Source organism: Eretmochelys imbricata, chromosome 18 (genome assembly GCF_965152235.1).
Source record: "Eretmochelys imbricata isolate rEreImb1 chromosome 18, rEreImb1.hap1, whole genome shotgun sequence".
NCBI lineage: Eukaryota > Metazoa > Chordata > Testudines > Cheloniidae > Eretmochelys > Eretmochelys imbricata.
Genome location: NC_135589.1, coordinates 14278863 through 14302840, shown reverse-complemented (window position 1 = coordinate 14302840; position 23978 = coordinate 14278863). Strand labels below are relative to the sequence as shown.

Below are 23978 nucleotides of genomic sequence, written 5' to 3'. Positions count from 1 at the left end.
AGACCTAAATTCCACCCCCTGCAGTTTTAACTGGAGAAGAGTTTTTTGTTTTTTTTTACTTCCTGTCTTCAACAAGATGCGTAGCATTTTTGTGTACTCAAATAGAACATACATGTGTTTCTGCAACAAGGACTTCTCTTCAAACTAAATATCTGAACAAATGTGTTCAAATGCCATGTTTCACCCAGAAGATGGCTGAATTTCACAGGTGGGTAAAGAGATTCTTGTATATAGTTTGGTAGTGTATAAAGTGCTTTGTGATCCTTCTGGACAAAGGCTTAACAAGAGTCCAGTGCAATCATTCCTTAAAGGGTACATTTTATGACTGAACAACATTTTATTTATTCGCAAAAAGAAAAGGAGTACTTGTGGCACCTTAGGGACTAAGGGATTTATTTGAGCATAAGCTTTCGTGAGCTACAGCTCACTTCATCAGATGCATCCTCCCCCTTCCCCATCCCAAAAACCCTACTATAAAACCCTTCCAATTATTTTGGCGACATTTCTGAACTGGGGTTGGTGGGGTGGTAATTTGCTGGATTTAGTCCATAAAAAGGGATTAAAACTTTAAGGGAATCTTTAGCCTTTTACACGATGATATATTCCTTACAACCACACTGAGATCAGTGGTGCTATAACACTTAGTGATGTGCTAGACTGCATTGGGCTCTGTTTATTCTTTGAGCCAAAAGCACCTGAATAATCAGTATCATGGTGCTTCTAAGGCCACGTCTATATAGACAGTGCTGCAGCGGCATAGCTGGCCTGATGCAGCACCCGTCTGGTGAAGACGCTCGATGCTGCCAGGAGAGCTCTCCTGTTGGCATAATAAAACCACGCCTGAGAGCTGCAGAAGCTGTGCTGCCAGGAGAAGCTCTCCCACCGACATTAGCGCTCGTGTGCATAGCGCTACGGCGGTGTAATTTATGTCGCTCAGGGAGGTGGTTTTTCACACCGCAGAGACACATACATTATGCCGACAGAATGTAGTGTAGACGTAGCCTTAAATTTGTGAAGATATAGCAATATTGACTATAACATGGCATTAGTTGTAAAGAGCAGAAAGTATGGTCATGGAACACAGCTTGCAGGGGGAAAGTTTGCTTTATTTCTTGCTTTTTCTAAGCGCGGTTCTTGGAATAATCCCAGGGAAAATTCAACATACACAAGCAACTATGACAAACAGGGAAATTTAGAGCCAGGTCAAAGTCTCCATCCTTACACTGTGCCTAAGCGCTGCATTGCACATGGTACAAAACATCACTTGCTGATCACAGACACCTGCTATACTCAGGCATAATGGTGTGGGAACAGGAGACGCCAACAGCCTGAACTCCATTTTCTTGCTTTTTTCGGCTGAAGGCAGAGAGCCACTACATTACTGCAGTTCTATCCATCTAAACAAAGATAAATGCGCTGCTTTTAGCTGCCACTTACAGAATTCGCTAGAGGGGGGCCTGGAGGGAGTGCTGACTGGAGTGGAAGCAGTTCGAGTCTTAATTCTCCGAAACACAGCCTGCCTTCGATGCCTACGGTGGGCTCGGGAACTTGCTGCTTCAGGCGTTTTCTTCCAATAGTAATAGAAAGTGATTAGTTCTCCCTGTAAACACAGAAGGAATATGTTAGAGGGGCACGCACAGCTGACTTGTCAGCCCTTTTCTCTCTCCCTCTCCCACGCACACAAAATAAAAAGCTTAAGGGTATATTTTCAGACAGACAAATTCCCTTGGCTAGAAGAGAAACAGATATTTTTCTGGGGAAGCAAATTTCAAAACTTTTTTTTTTTTTTTTTTTTTAAAGTAGTTGGGTGGGAAGTCTCCAGCCACCACTTTCATACTGCAGGAAGTGCACGTATTGGTGATTCAGCAGGGGGAGCTCTTTACTTTAAGCACTATATCAATACCTCTGCAAAGAATTAGTAGGCACTGAACTAGAGGTACCAGCTCTCCAATGAGCTGTAAAAGCCATGTCCTGGCTAAAGATGGTTTTTAAAGAACCCTGGCACTTTCAGTGAGAGTGGGATCAGTTCAAATAGATGATATCCTGCCCATCTTAATACGCCCCAAGCATTAAATACACTCCTGTTTGAAAAGTAGAATGTTAGAATAAAAACATGACTGAGCATAAGCGGTAACCGTATTATTCAACCATATTAAAGCAAGCCAAACTTTAATCTAAATATATATGCCCACATCGAAGTTAATTAGGCAGGTAAAGGAGCACACCCAGGGAAGCTCGTGATAATTCCACAGCATAATGAATCTGGCTTACATTCAAAAACCTAGAGCAGATGATATTCCAACTAGTGGATGAAATGCTGAGCTAAAGAACAGCATGTGGTTTTAATCTCCATTCTTTTACTTTGAAATCCCTATCATTTTCTGGCGACTTGTCTGCCTCTAAGGTAAAAGGTGTTGTTTCTTTCAAGTTGCCAGAGAAACAGAGAAGTTCTAACTAGTCCCTTGAAAATCAACATCAAAACAAACATGCCTAAATTGCCCACAAAAAATGGTCTCTCTCTCTCTCAGGGCCAAATCCTGCAGTCTTTACTCAGCGTAGATCACTTGAGTTAACTCTGTACTAAAGATGTCTTCCTCAGTCAAAACTTCCAATGGCCTAGAACAAGCAGTAACAGCATAATCTGGGTACAGAACATCGCAAACAGTGACAAGACAGAAATTATCGGACACCACTTAAGGATTTTAAAGATGCCTAACTTAAAATAGAGAACTCTGGATGAAGCACACAACCACAACTTTGATTTTGGATAGCAGACAGAACGGATGTATTGTTATGCACTGATAGTGAGTGCAATTGATGCAGATTTACCAACATTAAAATGATACCCACGCCCAACCAATTTCAGAGTGACACTTTGTGTGTGAGAGAGAAAAAATTAGCTACAGCCCTAGATTAGGTAGGACACAAGAATCCTCATGAAAGAAACCTACTCAGTTTTCCAGAGTCTCCAAAAGTGAAGTAGGCAGGTATCATCATCATCATTCAATACCAATGGGTAAATACAGCCACTCAGGGCTTATCTAGACTTGGAATACGACAGCAACACAGCTGCACCACTGATGCATTTCAGCATAGACCCTACCTACACCAACGGGAGGGGTTCTGCCATCTCGGGAGGTGACTCACCTCCCCAAGAGGTGGGAACTCGGTCCTCAGAAGAATTCTTCCATGGACCTAGCATTGTCTACATCAGGGGTTAGGTCATCTTAACTACATCACTCCGGGGTGGGTGGGTGGGTGTGTATTTTTCACATCGCTGAGCGATCTAACTGGGTTGACCTAATTTTTTAGTGTAGATCAGGCCTCAGGAACTGAGAGTCGGCCAAGAGCACGGAATAAGGGCTGGCCTACACTGGAGTCTTACATTGGCACAGCTACACCTCAGGGGTCTGAAAAAGCCACACCCAAGAGACTATGCTGACCTACGCCCTGGTGTAGACAAGCGCTAGGTGGATAGAAGAATTCTTTCATCGACCTAGCTTCCGCCCCTTGCGGGGGTGGGGGAAAGAGGCTGGATTAACGACAGCGATGGGAGAACCCTCCCATCACTGTAGTGAGCATTTATACTGAAGCGCTACAGCGACACCCCAGTAGCGTTTTAAGTGTAGACGTAGCCTAAGCCAGTGGTAGATGCAGGGACAGAACTAGGTGTCCTGACACACTGTTCACTGCTCTAATCACGAAACCGTATTACACTCAATTAATGCAGATGCTTTAGAAACTATTTTTGACCCCATCAAAGTGGACTTGAAATCTATTCAGCACTACTGTTCGCCAAACTGGAGAGAGAATTTATTGCCGGGGCAACTGAAATTCCATGGAGAGTTCATACAATGCTCTTCAGGGCTTGTCCACATTTACAGCTCTGCATTGGTGCAGTCCTCCGCTGTAGCGCTTAGTGAAGATGCTACCTATGCTGACGAGAGAGGGTACAGGTACTCCGCCTCCCCAAGAGGTGGTAGCTACGCTGATGGGAGAAGCCCTCCCGTCAACACAGCGTTGCCTGCACCAGAGTTTAGGTCGGTGGATTTTCCACACCCTTGAGTGACATAATTATACCACTGTACTTTGCTAGACCTCGCCTCAAAGCCAGCAAATCTTAAGCAAACTTACCAGTCACACTTTACCTACAAATGTATCTTTATCAAACCCTTGGTGTCAATGTCAGGGAGAAGTCAGTAAATCTCAACTCTCTGCATCTGTGGATGAAGACGCATCCTCTGATGTGTTAACCGAAGACCGCAAACCAGTGTCCCCATTTCCCATCAAAAACAGGAAATGCGAATCAATCTGGGCTGTATTTACATGTGGCAAACCCACCAAGTCCTGAAGGAAATTAAATTACTGAAGCACACATTGCACCATAAACAAGGCCCTTTGCTTTCGGTTTTTATTTTAAAATTTCCCAGGAATTTATCAGTATTTGTTACAATTTTTTTTTAAAAAGGTGAAAATTGGTGCAAAAAATAACTTCACAGTTTTCTGGGTAAATATTGGGGTTAATACCAGGGGATGGGAGGACAAGAAAAAAGGAATAAAGACAACAGTGGGCCCGGAGGTGGAAGAGGATGAAGAGGCAAGAGTGTCATCTCTTCACACCATCTCCTCAATCTCTTCTGGGCTCACAAATGAAGAGATGGCAGCTCGGTTACCTGGGCGGCCCAAACTTTCCTTCCGGAGTGGGAAGCTAGGTATATAGGGGCACACTGGGGCCTGCCCAAGTTACTGAGCTGCCACCCCTCCTTCCGGAGCAGAAAGCAAGGTCCAGGGATCCTCCTGGCCCCAGGGACACCTTCAAGAATCTGGACCTGGCTCCCCACTCTGGAAAGAGAGAGGATAGCTGAGTTAACCCAGGGTATCAAGCCGCAATCCTTCCTTCTGGAGCAGGGAGCTGGATCCAGGGTGTTCCGGCACTTGTTTTTTAGGATTTGAACACTGATGTGCACAAACACACATACGTGTGTGTCTACCTTCCACAACACTACCTTATTTGACCAGACAGTCTCGCATTTACACGGAGACTAATTTATTAACAAACACATCTACTAATGCAATGGATTGGATTTTTAAAAATAATCTGTATTTTTATGTAATTGAGTGGTAAAAATTTTGGGGGGAAATTGGTAAAAACAGAATAGCTTTTATAAAACCCTGAAATATTTTTGGTAAAAATGAGTAACAACTAGGAATGAAGGGCATTGGCCATTAAACAAAGATTGTTTGAAAACTAACCCTGCCTATATTCGGGGTAAAGCCCACTTCAGAAACATACACCTCATTCCAAACTGATCCTTCAAAAATCTGTACGAAGACTCAAATTTTAACATTATTAATGAAACAGACTCACTTAGCAGAGACTAAAGAAATGGGTGATCACAAGAGTTAATGAACTATAGTTAAGATTTATTTCTGGAGCTTCAGATACATGACTCACTAAATGACTCAACCTTCAGTCACAACCACAGGGTTAAAAATCAACGAGGAAGTATGTAAGTAGGATTTTAATATTATTCTCCCAACGGAACATATGTACACAAACTCCAACCCAGGTTTTATTAGGTGCCTTGCCATCAAATACTATTCTGTCTACCTAAGGGATTAAATGATGGAGTGGAGTGAATCTGGGAGGATTAGGAACCGCAATTTGGTGACTGCATGGGTGGCAGAGGCTTGGGCACAAACAAAAGAACATGTCACAGAAAGCTTTGGTTCTACAAACAGAGAGCGAAACGGCTCCCGGCTTCACCACGAGTGAAGTCAATTGAACTTTAATCAAACATGCATAGTGTGTGCTGCCGAAACCCATCGCACATAAATTTAGGGAACAAAAGCTGTTGCAGGAATCAATAGCCTACTGAAACATTAACACAGGCAATCATTGATCAAAAGGCCCCTTTACAAAAGGCTGCCTTGCAAATTAGCTACTGTTTTTGCTTGCAAGCAAACATGGGAGCATAAACTCTGCCGACATGAATGGCCTGTAATGATCATTTTGTTCCTGGTGATCTCACCTCATCTCAGAGCAAGGTCTTGTAGTCAACACATCTTACATCTCTGTATTATAATTGCTAACAGCATGATGAACTGAGCTGGTTTGGTGCCTGGGTACTGAGGGGAGGAGGGAAGGGGGAAAGAAGGTTGTTCTGAATCCACAGTGTTCTGGGCAGTAGCACTAGCCCAGGGAAATGCTCCTAACCAATCAGCCTATATTTAGTCTATTTTTAAAAACCTTTTCATGCCAGGAGTTGGATGGTCCTAGCAACAGATGCACTGAAATCATCCAAGATAAGATCAATCCTGTTTTAGTTCTGTCCTTGGGTAGTGGCTCTGGTGGGAACGCATTCCTCTCCTGCCCCCCCCCCTTTTAATTATTATTAGCAGCAAACAGGAGTAATTTCCTCCAAAATCTCCAAAATTAAAGACAAATAATAATAAATTAAATTAGGAAGCATGATAAAAAGCTGAGGTTGGCTCTGTGGTTAACAAGAAAGGAGGGATACACTGCTGGGAAAGTCAAGCTCCACATGCCATTTGAGAACAGCTCAGCTGTCATGTCCTTCTGCAACCCAGTATTACTGATAGTGCTGCACAGGCTATTTGTAATTATTAGAAGGTTGCCTCCTTGGCACGAGGCACCATTCTCTCCTCTGCCACCATTTCCCTCCCCTGCCCTCCTGTGTTCTGCTGCAACTCAAGCAAGCACTATAAAATTAATAGTTATTCATGCCTGCCCCACTAAAAACACTGGGGCAGGCATTATTAACTACTCCATACGCTTAACAATCTAACACGAAAGTAGCAAGTGCTGCATGCCCCTAGCTTCTCATTTATGGCGATTTGCAAATGTTAAGTACATGAAACTGTATGTGCATGCATCAGTGTGAGTGTGTGTGAGACAAGAGACACATTACAGTTGCACTGGAGCAACCACTAAAGAACTGGCAAATCTGTTGCTTAATGGAGCTGATGGTCTACTAAAGTGGAGCCAAAAAGGCATTCCATGTGTTTGGTTAGAAAGGATGGGGCTGCGTTCAGATCAGCTGTTACCTAACAAAGGTGGTGTTTTCCTTGTTTCACACAGCCATCAGCTGAGTACTACCTGTCACTGCAGTTCCACTACATTCAGCTCAGACTCACAAGTACACCAACCACTTTTTGGGTTGTGCTTGATCTTTATTTTTCCAATACCACAAAATACACAAGCGGCTTATCCCTGTAGCACTTTCTGACTAGCTATTTTGTCTCATTTACTCAACTCCTGCATGTATAAGGAAGAGTCCAACTGTGATAAACCAACAGTCTGTCCAAACAGCTCCAATTTTGCATTTTCTGATTTTGCTATTTGAAGTTCTGCTCCACAGCCAGGAGAGGAATCCCTGTGGCCAGGTTGGGATGCCACTGCTGATCTCTTGACACCCGTTTGCTATGGCAGCTCATGCACTCTTCGACTACAGTGCTGCACTGCCAAGGAGCCAAAAATTATGTCCTTACAGAGTGGAAGCATCAATGGGAAGAAGTCTAACACATCAAGTAAATTTAGGGGTCCATTGCTGCACCTGCCTCCTTGTCCACTTGATTGTAGATCCTGGACCAGGCTCAACCACCTATTTACTCTCTGGCTCAACCAGAGCTGCTGCAACCATCCACCAGCTTGGCCTGGTTCCCCCCACCGCAGACCATAACTCACTTTGGTGGACAAGTGCGCCGCTCCTCACCCGCGATATCTGGAGCGCAGTCTACAACACCTATCCTCCCTCCTTACACAGGCCTTCCTCTTATTACGGAACCTGGACCTCAAGCTCTGAGCTCTGGATATGAGAGAGTGCTCCAATCAGCATCACCCAGTATCAGTAACTGGCTCCTCTAGCTTGCTAGACCTACACAGACCCTTGCCTTCCTCCTCTCAAGTTAAGTACGCAGTAGAGACACATTCCAAGTATCCACCTCTTCCAGTTGGAACACATTTCCCTCTCCCACTATGAGATCTGGGACTAAATCCAGTCCTTGGGATAAGGGAGCAAAACTCCCACAGAAGTTAATGCAAGTTGCACCCTCTTAATAGAAAGGATGAGTTTGGAATCTCCTTCCTTTGAGGTTTTTAAGGTCAGGCTTGACAACGCCCTGGCTGGGATGGTTTAATTGGGGATTGGTCCTGCTTTGAGCAGGGGTTGGACTAGATGACCTCCTGAGGTCTCTTCCAACCCTGATACTCTATGATGCTATGATCCCCGGAGAGGAGATTTGTCTCTCCATTAATCTGCTTGGAATCCTGGATATTCACAGACAGTATACCCTAACCTCAGCTCAGGAGACACCACCATCCACTAAGTTCCTCTCTTCCCTGCAAGCACAAATTCAATCTTCTCCCCTCCAGAACTTTGCTGTGCCCACCATGCTCACTGGCAATTATTAGTCTGCCATAAGTAATGCATCCCCCTCATAGCGCAATGGAAGCAGCACTGTCTTGGGGCCAAATGTCATCCTTCCTTCCCAGACAGCTTCCTTGGTGCTATTTGTGGGTCTCCCAGACTGAGGTGTCAGTGATGCTGCTCAGTGCCTATGTCAGAAGTATGAGAAATGCAGTTTTTCCATGGCAGTGGGGGAGAGCGCTGCCCACACGCACCTGTGTCTGGCAGTGCGCTTCACTCCCCTGTGTCAGAGATTTCCAGCTTTGCTCACATGTAAGTACTCCCTACTTCAAAAGGCAGAGCTGGGAGTGATGAGCAAACAGACCTGGCAAAGTGGGAATCACTGAACTTCCCAGTGGGTAGGACATGGTGGTGCGTCCAAGGGAACAGAGCGTCACCAGAAGTCACCTCCCTTGGGAGAAAGGTGATTGTGTCCCAGCAGCTGGATCAGTGGAGAAGAGAAAGACCTTGTAGATAAACAGCCAAAAAGGAAGGAAGAAGGGAACTACAATGAGCGCAGAAAACAGTGCTTCACCCACATCCTCTAGGGCACAGATTTCAAGTGGAAAATACATTAAGATGTTTCTACTCTCATCATTTTTTTGGCCTGTCTTCTGATTAGATTCTGAGCTCTTTGGGATGACCCCACTCTAGCTATCACCTCACACGCTGAAGACCAAGCATGGATGGGAGGAGGTCAAGCTCCCATCACATTCGAGAGCGTTCCAGGTGTCCAAAATCCTTTATTCTTATGTTATGTCCACACTACAGATGCTACGGTGGCACATACATGGTGCAGCAGCAGCTGTGTCACAGTAGCAACATAGTGTAGACACTTGCTACAGTGATGGAAGGGGTTTTTCTGTCACTGTAGTTAGTCCATTCCTCCGACTGATCCATAAAAGAATTCTTCTGTTGACCTAGTGGCGTCTACATCTGGGCCTTAGAGAACAGGAGGACTTGTGGCACCTTAGAGACTAAAAATGTATTTGAGCATAAGCTTTCAGGAGCTACAGCCCACTTCATCAGATGCATAGAATGGAACATATAGTAAGAAGATATATATACATACAGAGAACATGAAAAGGTGCAAGTTGTCATACCAACTGTAAGAGGCTAATTAATTAAGATGCACCATTATCAGCGGGAGAAAAAAAAACTTTTGGAGTGATAATCAAGATGGCCCATTTCAGACAGTTGACAAGAAGGTGTGAGGATACTTAACATGGGGAAATAGATTCAATTTGTGTAAATGACCCAGCCACTCCCAGTCTCTGTTCAAGCCCAAGTTAATGGTATCTAGTTTGCAAATTAATTCCAGTTCAGCAGTTTCTCGTTGGAGTCTGTTTTTGAAGCTTTTCTGTTGCAAAATTGCCACCCTGAAGTCTGTTATTGAGTGACCAGAGGGGTTGAAGTGTTCTCCTACTGGTTTTTGAATGTTATGATTCCTGATGTCAGATTTGTGTCCATTTATTCTTTTGCATAGAGACTGTCCGGTTTGGCCAATGTACATGTCAGAGGGGCAAACGCTTCAGCCTCTCTGGTCACTGAGTAACAGACCGGCGGTTTCTTTTCTGGGGCACTGGCTCCAAGGCACATACTCCTTTCACTCTTCACCTCCTTACCCAACGCACCCGATGACGTATTTTTTCCTGTTTTTACATGCAGATGGGGCTTCCTCTGTGCTCGCTTTACAATGCTTAATATATACATGAACTGAGGCAGGTTATTCCACAGCCCTTTGTCTGGCAAAACTAATTTGCCAACCCTGCCTGGGGGACAGATTCCAAGACATACTTTCAGTACACACACACAATTTCTTAAGTGTCACCTGTATGTACATCGCCCGATGGTGAGTATCAGTATGACATGAGATTCCATGCGACACCTCAGACAAACCTTTCTGGGTAAATACTATGAAAGAAGCATTTAGGTGTAGTGAGTTTGTCAGGCCTGACAGGAGTTGCTGACACAGAGTTGTGAGCCCTTTGCTAGCTGGCACCAACAAGCCACTCAGCGTACACCTAAAGCCTAGTCTACACTGAAAAATTGGTCGACCTAGGTACATTGCTCAGGAGTGTGAAAAATTCGAGAGATATAATTAAGCCAACCTAACCCACAGTGTAGACGCTGCTAGGTCAGTAGAAGAAATCTTTGATTGACCTAGATACTGCCCCTTGAGGGGGTGGATTTATTACAGTGACGGAAAAAACACTTCTGTCATTCCAGGAAGTGGCTACGCTACAACAGCGTGGCTGCAGCTGTGCCCGCCGTAGCGGCCGCCATGTAGACATACCCTAGGTGTTAGGTGTAAACCGGCCTTATTTTTACAGGCCGAGCCTTCTAACCACAAACACTCTGTACAAACAGAACGACACATCACACTTCCAAGTCGAGATTTGCTAAAATCAGAAAGACTCAGATCACTACACCACTAAGCAGGGAGACTTGCTCCTGAGGGGAAGTTTCACACGCCACATGAGAACAACTCAATTGCCCACGTCTTTCTGTAACCCAGCATTATTGCTAGTACAGGATATGTGTAGTTATTAGGAGGCTAATTGAATTGGCCTCGTTAGCAATGACCCCCCACTTACATGGGTGTAAGGAAACACCCATCTTTTCATGTGCTGTAATATATATTTACTGCTTACTGTATTTTTCACTCCATGCATCTGATGAAGTGGGTTTTAGCCCACGAAAGCTTATGCCCAAATAAATTTGTTAGTCTTTAAGGTGCCACAAGGACTCCCCGTTTTTGCTGACATAGACTAACACGGCTACCACTCTGAAACCTATTAGGAGGTTGTTTCCTTGCCACAAGGCACCATTCTCTCTCTCCTTTGCCACCATTTTGTTTTCCTGTTCTCTTGTGTTATGCTGTAACTCAATCAACCTCTCTCAGGGACACAATAAAATGCCTCGGCAGGCATTAACTATTCCACCCCGTAAACAATCCACTGAAAGCAAGTAAGTGCTGCGCCCTGGTTTCTCACTTCTTACCAGTGAGTTTCAAATGTAAAATACACAGTACAAGCTGTGCCTGTGTGTTTGTGTTTAGTCTTGCCTTAGGTAAACAAAGGATTAACACTATGTGCGCCTTTCTGAATCTGAGAGGTTTGATAGCCCTACCACTGCAGACAGTGCTCCTGTGGAACCAGTCACATGAATACAACAACTTACCTTCAAGTATCTGTTACGGTATAACACAGTGAGCAAACATAACAACTGCTGTTTAATTTCCCAAAAGCATAGCACTGCCAAGAGGGGAAAAACCAAAACCACAGCAGGGGGCAGTTTTAGTGCAATTACACACACGCACAAAGTCTGCACAACTCTCCTCAGCTACTATGAGTGAGGGGAGACTGGCGCTTCAGTTTTACCACAAGATAAACTTGCCTAGGTCAGCCCTGTACACCTACCTGGTCTCTGCTTTGTTTTTATCTCAGGATAGGCTCATACGACTTAGTTACTCTGCGGTAACCTTTTTTTGGCCCTGGAGACAAGCCCATAGCCTCTTGCAGAGGGATGTCTGGTTGCTCAGTGCCTGTATTCGAGAACAAAACAAAGCGAAGACCAGGCAGGAGTATAGACCTGACCTCTGCAAGTTATCTAGTGGTATAACTAAAGTATCTGGTCTTCGCTGTGCATTTTATCTCATGAATGATAGACTCCAAGATAAAAAAGCTCCTGTTTTAGCAATGATGACGAGCCCTCAGAATGCTGGTGTGAACTGTTTGCATCAGTCTAAAAGGAGTCACAGAGGTTCCCCACAACCATTCATAAGAGCCAGACTAAGGCTTTGTCTACACTGGCAAGTGAAAGACAAAACTTTTGTCCTTCAGAGGTGTTAAAGAAAACAACAATCCCCACTCCCCCCCACGAAAGACTAAAGTTTTGCCGATGACAAGCGCCGATGTTAGGGTGACCAGACAGCAAATGTGAAAAATCTGGACAGGAGTGGGGGGTAATAGATGCCTACATAAGACAAAGCCCCAAATATCGGGACTGTCCCTACAAAATTGGGACATCTGGTCACCCTAGCCGGTGTGAGCAGCGCTCTTCTGCCAACAAAGCCGTGCCACTTGTGGAGGGTGGAAGTTGTGTGTGTGTGGTTTTTTTTTTTTTTTTTGTCGGCAAGAGAACTCTCTCCTGCCGACGAACAGCAGCTACACCGCGTGCCTTTTAGCAGCTCAGCTGTGTCGCTAAAAGCGGCGTAGTGTAGTAGACATAGCCTAACTCACACCTTGGGACAGGTCGACATACCCCGATATGAGAATCGCTCGCCCTTTGGCTTTCAGGATCCTCCACAGCCCCTTTCTATTTCCTAGGGTTTTTACTAATGGCAACGCTTCACCTGCAACTGGAAAATATCTCCAGATACACATTATGTTGTTGCCCTCCATTAGTGTCTCAGCAGCAGGGGAGTCAAATGTATCTTCTCCTAGCACAAATACTCTCTCATGGCATCAGATAACTGAATTAAGAATGATGGAATAAAGCGTGGGACGACAGAGCCAACGAGGAAAGACTGAAGGTAACCGGGACTGTAGGTGTTCCATTTTCTTCCCAAAGTAGCTTCATGAGCACTTCACTGAAGGTTTAACCTGGGCGTTTTTACCATTTTAATCTTAGTGCACATGCTATTGTCACAGTGACAAATAGGTTTGTGTGTGTTCTAATTAAGCAATAAGTCTCAACAGATTGTGCAGCAGTGCTGATTAATGCCCTCTTTGGATACATAAGGATACTGCACAGTCTGAATTGTCTTATTAAAATTATGAAAACAGGCTCAAAGAATAGTTGTGGTGTTATTAAAATATATTAAAAATCCTTCTGCCATCTAAAATGGTTCCTAGGGAATTTCCTGTAAATATCATAATCTAACAACATACTGTAAAAGCTTAAGAGATTCTCTCTATTTATTCCCCTACCTATTAGTTTTAAACTGTAGTTTAGCTTTCTCCTCTCCTGCCCTCTGCTTGGGAGCCTTTTTACAAACCTACATAATGCAACAGGCTCTGTTTTTCTGACCATTCTTTATCTTCTTCCCCCCAAAACTCAGTGTGATCAGCTGGGTTGGTTTCACTTTGTAAATGAAACTCCAGTCCAAAAATGGATAGTGTGGCGGGGAAAGGAGAGCAGCTAGGAGGGATGAGTTTACTGAACCCATGATTTCACTTTGAAATGTTAATGTTATCATTTCTCCCCAACACAAGTACTGTCACAGATTTACTCAGCAATCCAACTGAGGCTCCGTCTGTTTCTTGGGATCATTTTGTAGCAGAAAAAAAACTCTTGTCAGAAAACTTCAGGCTCTGCAATTATTGTTGTTAATGGAGAACTGGACACTATGCCTAGCTCTGTGCAGACCTGAGGAAAACACAGTGCCTGCTCCAAAGAATTTACGTTCTCTTTTAGACAAGTGACACAAGTTAGGCCTGTAATATAAGAGATTCAAAAGCACCTAAGTGATTTAGACTCTTAAGTCCCTTTGGCTTTTAATGATACTTAGACATTAAATGCCTAAACCACTTTTGAAAATGGAATTTCTACACTTTGGAAAATTCTCAACTGGGGTGGCATTTGCCTCCACTATATAATTACATTAAATACAAAAATAAGCTACTTGGGGACTGTGTGGGGAAACCTAAGGGTGCAAGAAGGATACTTTGTGTATGCATGTTTTTGAATGGAGATTGAACAAGAGTCAGAAAGGGTAAAGAGATCAGTGTAGAAAAAGAAAAAAAGGGAACAGAGACTGGAAAGTGGGGAGTGAAAAACTACAAAACAGGAGAATAGTATGAGAACAGTCTGGAGTGTCAAGGAAAAAAAGGATATATACAAAATATAAATGTGTACAGTAAAACCTCAGAGTTACGAACACTTCAGGAACAGTTTACAGCTGAACACTGACTTAATACAGCTTCTAAACTACCACGCAGAAGAAAAATGCTGCTTTTAACCGTCTTAATTTAAATGACACAAGCACAGACACAGTTTCCTTACAGTGTCAAATCTTTTTATTAAACTTTCCCCTTTTTTTGTAGGTTATGTTTAACTCAGTACCGTGTTGCACTGTGTTTGCTTTCTTTTTTTCATCTCTGCTGCCTGATTGCATACTTCCAGTTCCAAATGAGGTGTGTGGCTCACCAGTCAGTTCGTAACTCTGAGGTCCTACTGTATTTGAAGATATACTATACATATTTGTAATATGCTAATAATACTCTTCACTTATATACCATCTTTCATTTGAGGATAAAGTGCTTTATAAATATTAATGTATTAAACCTTGACATACCCTTTGGACAGTAAACATTAGTCACATTTTACAGAAAGGGAAATAGAATCACAAAGAAATGACTTGCCCAAGGTCACAAAAGAAGTCAGTAACGGAGCTGCAAACAGAACCCTTGTTTCTTTATCACCTCTCCTGTGTATTAGCTACAATAAAGCTCCCTCCAATAAAGTGGAAAACATTCAATGATTTTCTGCTGTTATTTCAAATGCATGGGATTTACTGACCCACATTTTACTACTGACATGAGATTCCTTTTAAAAAAGTGAAATCCTGCTGATTACCTACATTGTCATGTGAATAGCTCAGCCAATCAAAGTTAGACTCTTATAAGCAATTTTATAATACAGACTAAGCTTTACTGGACAAAAGTCCACCTTCATTAGACATGGTAAATTCACTGCCTGCCCGTTCCTCACTAGCTTAGCAAAGAATCCAGTGTGACTTTCCTCACCTCATTCTAGATCCAAGCTATTTGTTCTTTTAATTTCCTGGTTACTCTCTTAGTTTTTGACTAGAATAAATCAACAGAGTAATATAAATTCTGCTAGTAAGAGGGTAAGAAAGATTGGCAACAAATCAGTCTGTGCTGAGGCCACATTTGCTTCTGGCAAGAAGAACTAACTGAGATAATGCGCAAGTTACAGAAGTTTTCCTGGCTCAGTGCTCTATGAAAATATTTCTCTTTTTTCAATTCTAGGGATTAAACCATTGGGTTTAACAACAGTTCTGAAAATCAGAGGCTTGAAGCAAGCTGTTGCATTCTTTTAAACCTTAGCCACAGTTGGAGGCCTCTGTCACTCCCTCCAGCTGTACGCAGTGCTAGAATGAAAAGGAAGGCTCTTGTAATTAAGGTTTCTCTCTCCAGAGACTTCTCTTTTGTTAATCAACAGAGTCCTCTAATCCCCAAAGGAACCCACAGGCTGTTCGCTGCATCCATTACTAATTGTTAGATACCATCGTTAATAGCATCAGTTATAGTTCTACAAGACTGCTTAACAGCTGCCTTTGATGCCAGGTAAATCTGGCAGAACATACCTGTGGAGCTACCCAATTAACTGGGTATTACAATACAAAGTGGCAGGTGGAAGTGACTATCAGCAATGAAGGGGTTAAGGACCTCCTTATATCTGATGACAATTCCTGCTTTCTGCTGAGTGATTTGGGATCCAGTTAACCCTTCTGGAGCTCTATTAGTATCATCACAGGTACTGGAACTCTCATCATGGACCTGCTATTTGTTTGAGCCTTCTGACAAGTTCAAACTCATTTAACTAATTTAAATAAATACCTTAAACAAACCCCCTCTTGCCCCCCCCCAAAAAACACCAGGACACACTTTTGCAGGGCCTGTTCAGACACAGCTGCCAAACCTGCTGCGACAGAGGGTCCCCACCCCACCTGGGCCAGGCTGCAACACTAGTGTGATGTTTACTGCTCATGCTCCAGTGGTTCATGGCTTGAAGTGTGAACAGCTTCATGCCCACAGAGCTGTGAGAGGATAATGTAGCCTACGCAGAATCAGGATTTCTTTTTGTATTAAGGCTCAGGGTAGAACACATCACAGGTTCTTCCCTTCTTGCTGTTCAACAAGAGACATCTATTCACTATCCCCTTTGCCCTTCCAGCACCTACTAGTCCCTTTTGTCCTCCTTCTGAACGCTTATTCCTCTCCTCTTCTCCCCCATCCCGCCCCACTCCCAAAGCTGGCATGACACATCTACAGCTTGGGGCAGGCGGATGTGTAGTTTACCTCTTGGTCATAAGAGTAAAGGGGGAAAGGGGACAACAAATGGCTTTGCAATGGCAGATGGAGAAACCCGCTCTTGGCTGCCCATTTACAGCCAAGTTTTGAGCTTTATAACCATCCTATAAATCAAGCACACCCCGTTCACTCCTAGGTAACTAGATGTTCTCAAGTGCTCGCAAACTATGGCAGCAATGAGATTAATATACGTGCCTAGGTAGATCAGATATAAAGAACATATAAGAACTTTAGGAGAAAGACTCACTCCAGGGTGTGTTAGAATTATAGAATATAATCATAGAATATCAAGGTTGGAAGGGACCTCAGGTCATCTAGTCCAACCCCTTGCTCAAAGCAGAACCAATCCCCAATCTTTGCCCCAGATCCCTAAATGGCCCCCTCAAGGATTGAACTCACAACCCTGGGTTTAGCAGGCCAATGTTCAAAATACTGTTAACATTTAAATCTTAGCAACATGATATGAGGAATAGCACAACAATTCATCTCTCCAATTCAGTTTTCTCCTTGCACAAGCTGAATACGTCACTATTTCCTAGTTTCATTTAGCTGGAGTCAAATAGCATTTCACTGCAATTGGCTACAGCGCCATGTTACCTTTCTCACTGTTTTCTCATCCCTGTAACTAAACCGCAATTCCATCAGTGAAAGGAGGAGGAGAAGAAAGAAGCCATAAAGCTGCTGAAACTACCATGCTCCATCCCGTAAACATTTTTCTATTTATCTGCCCTTCATTACATGCACAATCTTATTATCTCTGCACAGCCTCAAAGTGACAGCCGTCAGGGTCACCCTATAAAATATACATTGGCAATGTTACATTTAATGATGGGAGCGAGGAGAAAGATGAAAGATGGGAGGGATGGAATACTGCAGGACGTTTTTAAAGGGATCATCAGTTATATCTGTGCATTTCCCGAGGTGATAATTGAATGACAGTGGCTGGAGGGAAATCCATTTTTGAGCTCAGGAAAGAATTGCTAAGCGAAAAATGTTTTTGTATTGGAGGCATGTAATGGCTGCCAGAAAATGAAAAAGGCTCCTTCAACCACATCAGTTCTTATATTTTATGTCTTTTATATGTGAGCTGGCAATTATCTAGTACAATCAGCTTTTGAAATACAGCTTTGAAAATAAAGACAGACTTTGGTCATTCTATCTTGTCGACTAAGAGGTATTTTCTGTTGTAGTCTGTGTGTCAACTTCAATTAATTTAAATGAAGGATCAATTTTGTAGTGTGGAGAAGGTGACATACCAAACACAAGGGCAACCGCCTTTATCATTATCATATTGGTTTTAAAATAAAAGGTTAAAGCACAATTCTAATTATGTTCTGTATTTAACTAAAAATTACCCCATGCATTAAAGTGAAGTAGATATGCACTAATCTGTATTCCTTGTAATTTGGCAACACTGTAATGAGGCCCTGAGTTACTAAAACTTCATTACTTAAAATGAAAAGAACATTTTTACTAGTATACAGTCATGCATCTTCACAATTATAACTAAACTACACTTGTCAAAAACAACAATATTTTGCATTGCAATATTCTTGCTTTTTTGTTCTGCGTGTTCACTAGCTAATTCACAATGGGTCTCCCAGTCATTAGTGTAAAATACTATCTACAACTAACCAAAGCAAGGGTATTGAGAGTTAAGGTTGATACTACATGATTATTGTATAATAATTTTCATTTGTACTACCCCATAAGTGCCAGCCAGCCCCAGTCATGGATCAGGACCCCACTGTGCCACGTACTGAAACAAATGGAACAAAACTAACTCATCTCAGTGCACGGGGACCAATGCAAGATCACCGCAATAGCCACAACACATAGGTACAAAAGGATGGGTTATGGAAAGAATATTCCATAACCTTAAACCCAAAAAATACAAGAAACAATGTGTTAAATCAGAGTTGAATCTGACAAATGTAGAGGTTTTTTCTTTTAAATATACTTCACTGCCTAGGACAGAGGTGTTTTTTGTTGTGCTATGCAAAGTCTCCAGTCAGTTGAACTGGAAAAGCATGCAGTACTATGATACACCACCATGGTATCAGCCTAAACAATAGATTTTAAATGGATAAGGAACACTCCATTCTTAAAATACTATCAGCTATTGGTCCCACACCATTTGGAAGAATATTGAGGCTCTCGGAGAAGGCATGGGAGCTTTGGAAAAAATAACTGATGAGTGAAGCTTTTATCCTTATTTCCAATGCACCACAAACCCTTATGCAAAATCTGTGTGTTTCAGATGTTTTAGAGCCATTTTTCCATTCCAGTTTAGCAGTCACTGTTTGGTCCATTAAGAGAGAAACAGGGCAGAAAACAAAGCATTAACACGGTTTCTCTTCAGGATTATCATATACGTGGCTTCTGCCCATCCTTGAATGATCTGGGAAGTTTGGTAATGAGGTAGTTCTTTTACGTTTTTGAGGTGCCTTAAAACCAATGAGCAGAAAACCCAAGGGACAATGCCTGTGGCTGCTCCACTAAAATTTTTCTTGCGTGTTCTCTGCAAGAATCAGCAATTCTGGACACACACACAGTACTATCTCTAACGCTCCAAACTAGCTCATGTAAAGGTGCTTCTGTCAGAGATTTAAGCCATCTTAAAGAGCTGACAAAATGAAAAGTCTAAACTTTAGGGGTCTTACAAAGATCTTCAGCTTTCCCGTAACCATAGTCAAGTGAGAGAATGCTGTGATGCTCTATTGGTCACAGAGGACCATCTCCTTCTAATTATAATTGTTGTATATAAAACTGACTGCTTCACATTTCCTCTTCGCTCATTGAGAACTACATTGTTATCAAATTCATGGCTAAAACCTTCTACACTAAATTAAATAAAGAGGAGTTAATTTTGTTTAGATCCCATCAGAAACAGAGGTACACATCACCTAAGTCTCAAGGATAAGTGAATGGGTGAATCCAGGAGGCTGGATTTTACTAACTAGTCAGATCCTGGGGTATTCCAGCGATTCAGTCAGCCAACCTTGCTAATGTTTTCAACTTCACTAGCCACAAAAGTTTTGTGCTTTATCGTTAGCTGTATCTACACTTTTCCACCACAACTGTCTCATGGGAATTATGTCCTGTATTTCCTTTGGGAATGTAAGTGCGATATAGTGACTAAATCAAGGGGTAGGCCTCTGGGTTTTATGTCCAGGTCTACCACTAACAGGGTGACCAGATGTCCTGATTTCTGGGTCTTTTTCTTATATAGGCTCCTATTATCCCCCACCCCCTGTCCTGATTTTTCACACTTGCTGTCTGGTCACCCTAACCACTAACTCTGTGAGAGTGACCTTCAACAAGACACTAGGGTCTTGTCTACACACACTTGCACTGATTTAGTTAAACTAGTTTAATTAAACCCACTGAAACCTCTGTGTGGCTTATTTTGGGTTAGCCTAAATCTGTTCCCAATTGATTTAAGCCACTTAAATTGAAAGAAGAGCGTCCACACAGGGGATTATATTGGTTTAACTTCACACCTTTATATAAAATGGAACAATTCTACACAGAAACTCTTCTCTCCCCAAGCTTCAGTTCTCCCTCTATAATACCTTCTTTTCCCCCACTCTTGATCTTTTTATTTCCAGCCTTTTTCTTTCTGAGGCCCCCTTCCCCAAAATGCTATAAAAACTACATGTCCCACCTGTGCCACAACAACTGGTTTTCTGCATCTAAAAGCCAGGGCGGGTGTTAAGGGGTAGCAAACAGGGCACTTGCCCAGGGTCCCATATCAGGGGGGCATCGTGAAGCTAAGTTGCTCAGACTTCTGCTTCAGCCCCAGGTGGCGGGTCCCAGGGCCCCACACTTCACCCCATGCAGTGGGGCTTTGGCTTTCTGCCCCGGGCCCCAGTAAGTCTAATACTGGCCCTGCTTGGCAGACCCTCTGAAACTTGTTCTCCTGGTTGAGAACCACTGATTTAGGCCACGTCTACACTACAGGGCTATAGCTATGGTGCCGGAGCTATGCTGGCATAACCCTGTAGCGTGGACACAGTCAACACCAACAGAAGGCGTTCTTCCCATCAGTGTAGGAACTCCACCTCCCCGAGGGATGGTAACTAGGTCAACGGACACATTCTTTCATTGACCTAGTTATGTCTACACTGGGGGGTAAGGATGGCATAGCTAAGTTGCTCAAAGGGATGGATTTTTCAGATCTGAGTGACAGAGCTATGTTGGCCTACATTTTAAGAGTAGACCAGGCCTCTCTGAAACAATGGGGTCCTGATAATGGTTGGGTTCTGTAGACACTACTGTAAAAAAAAGTATTTCAACAACCTGTCTACTTCACAGAGGGAGAAGGCGAGCCTTAATTACCATTTGGATAGCACTCCGAGACAGTTAAACAAGGTGCTAGACAAGAACAAAGTATTATTAAGCAGCTACAGGCCAAAAGCTTAGTAGAGTTTCGTGATGCAACAAGCCTCTGTTCCTTTATGCAGAACAGAACAGAACTCGGCCTGCACAGTGTATTATTTCAAGCCCTGTATTTTTCCCCATTCTCAGGGTGTTCCTTTGCTGGAATCTGAACTCCTTCTCTTTTGGAGTTGATTCCCAATGATGCAATCAATCAATCACTCAATAAAGTCTAACTCTATTGTTATCTTGAAGAGTATGCGAAGAAGTTCCTGCTAAGATTTTCCACTTCTACACTCAAAAGCAGACATCCATCTAACATTAGCCTACTGTCTACCACGACTTTTTCCTGGGCAAGTGACATCATCTGTTGAGGAGATATGTACCAATCAAAGGGAAAACCCTACACAAACCAGAAAAATAAGGGACTCTGAGGACACTGGGATACAACGGTAACTGCAGATCTTGGGAGCCTGGGGGACTTTTTCTCCTATTCCTTCAATAGGAAAGAAAAATGGGTAAACCAGGGATTATCTATCAGTATTTTAAAGATTTCACACAACAGTTCTGTTTAGTTTACTTCCATGTATAAAAAAAGAAAAGGCTAGGGCAGGGGTGCTGGAACAATTTGTATACTGGGGGTGCTGAAAGCCATTGAACCGAACTGTAAACCCTTTATATGATGGAAACCACTTTAAGCCAGGGCGTGCTACTGCACCCCCAGGCTCAGGTCTCCTGATCCACTTAGTTAGTTGAGATAACCCTGGCCTCTCCCTAAGGAGACAGCAGCAAGAAGCAGCATTTAACAGGCAGTGCTGATGTGTCTGCACACTGACCTGCTTTCCACATTTCAATGAAACCGAAGTTTTACGTCTTCCTTACACATCTGTGATGAACAATGCTTGGCTTGGCTTGACAAATACATTCATTACCCCAGCTTCTCCACTTGCAGGCTATGACCCATAGGGGAGTTGTTGAACACTAACTTTCAGTGACATTTAAAATGAAGCCCATTGTGAAAGAATGAAAATGAAGGGGGATCACCATAAACTTTGTAATCTAATCCCTGTTCTTGTTACCTAAGAGAGAGTGTAGGTGAAGGCTGGGAGCCAGAAGGAGTTTCTACCAACTTTTTCTTACTGCAGCTACACTTGCAGGAAGACATTACAAGAGGTCAAAACATTGTTATGGAAACTGGCGGTTTCTATTATGCACTGAAAAACGCTAGCTTTAGCGCTCCTTTAGAGATTCCATGTCACCGAATGCCTGACACTTAACCATCGAACAAACTGAGTGAAAGAGAAGAAAGCCATCCATTTCATACCAAGGCTTGTGGAATAGTTTCAATGAAGTCTGGCATCAACCTCCAAAAATGACACAAACAAACACATACTCCACAAGCCTAGATACAGAATAGATGCCTTTCCTCTGCCACCCAGTCTGTTCCACAGTTGACATGCCAGGTGTTCTGTGACACAAAGTTATGTCTCTCTCATATACCCCCCCCCCTTGTCATTTACTCTTGATTTTGAACAGACTAATGATTAGACTTCGACAGAGTTTAACACAGCTGTCCCTTTACACTACTGTCAAATAGCTACTTCTTTAGCTAGTGGACTTTCCACAGTAGCCAGGTGGCATGAATAGGAAGGGGGATTTCCAGGCAGCATACGAAGCAAAAAATGACTTGCCAGAGCAGCAGTTGCTCTTCAGTTGCCGTCACTTTTTCCAGCAGCCCATCTTAAATTCCTTGCTTAACCCCCCTGCCGCCAAAACCAACAACTCCAAGTAAAGGAAACTTAACCAAACACAAACAATACCGCTACGAACAAACAAAAGGGAGAAAATAATATTAGGCTGATGCTTTAATATGGTTCACTACAACCTGACTGAACTGGCTGGAAAATAAGGGGAAAAACTATTTCAGCAGTGGGGGTTTTTCGGGTAACGACTACTCTAAATAGAGTGAAAGGTTTGCAGTTTGGTTACCTGTTCAAGAGGAAGGTGGGTTAACACTGTACTTACACTTTAAGCTTCTAAGGCAAAAGGTACTGTCGAAGAGCATAGTACATTATTTCAAGCAGTAATGAAGACTCGCAATACTTCTGTGAAGTAGATACTTATCCCCCACTTTACAACAGGAGAAAGGGGTGCACAGAGGTTAATTGACTTGTCCAAGGTACACAATCAGTAGAAGAGATGAGAACAGAACCCAGGAATCCTGTAAGTCAAAGGCTAATATATTAACATATGTACCATTTTCCTTATAAAATACAGACGCCTTACAATGTTTTATAAAGTTGTTCTAGATCTGGGTATATTCTGACTCCCTGTATTTCTCTTTTCAAATTCCTTTTAACCCGATTTCCTGTAGATAGGAAACTGGCCTGCTACTACCACACTCTCCAACCTGCTCAGGTTTGTAGTAAAGGAATCTACAAGCTAAGGCGAAAGAATCTTTTAAAGTCAGTTCCTTCTCAGCACTTCACAAAGAGGTCAAGATCAAGTCAAAAATGTGAAGAACTTCTTACAAAGAGGCAGGAGACTGCTTCATTAGGTTTGTCCCAGAGCCCACTTTCCCCACCTTGGAAAGCTGCACATTTTAATGGATTCCTACAAGTGCATCTGTTTGTTGGTATCATCACCACAGTACACACAGGCCCAGATCCACATGGATGCACCTGCATCACACAATCTCTTGCATTGCTAGTACAAACACTGAATATTTTGGCTTAAACTATCTCAACATAAACTTAACTCAAATGTTATGGGTAGAAGCTTGGGCTAATAGGCCTTGGAAACTGTTGAGCCACTTGCCAGATATTTCGAGCACAATGGGTTATTAAATTATCTCCAAATAACACATTAAGAAGTCAGAGGGTGTTGATGCTCTAACACAGTCAGAATGATCATTTTAATTGGTGGCTTGCACTCACATAATTATCAAAATGACAGAGATTATTAAAGGAAAATAAGTTAATCAGCAACTTTAAAAAAGTTCTTAAAGGTATTTTCTGGCGTGACTTAATAGAAAAAGAAGCCTACTGGGATATAATTTCACGTATGCACCTCCTAAAGGTGCTGTTATTAACTGCTATTAACTGAC

The 23978-nt window shown here is 42.8% G+C and overlaps 1 protein-coding gene across 6 annotated transcripts in view; it reads right to left on the bottom strand.

The window, feature by feature from the left end:
• The window catches only part of RERE (arginine-glutamic acid dipeptide repeats), a 406322-nt gene that overhangs the window by 25176 nt on the left and 357168 nt on the right, over positions 1-23978 (bottom strand). For all 6 annotated transcript variants that reach the window (XM_077837606.1, XM_077837604.1, XM_077837607.1 and 3 more), the window contains one exon: positions 1438-1600. In XM_077837606.1, coding sequence (XP_077693732.1) covers positions 1438-1600 — 163 coding nt within the window. The remainder of the gene's footprint in view (positions 1-1437; positions 1601-23978) is intronic.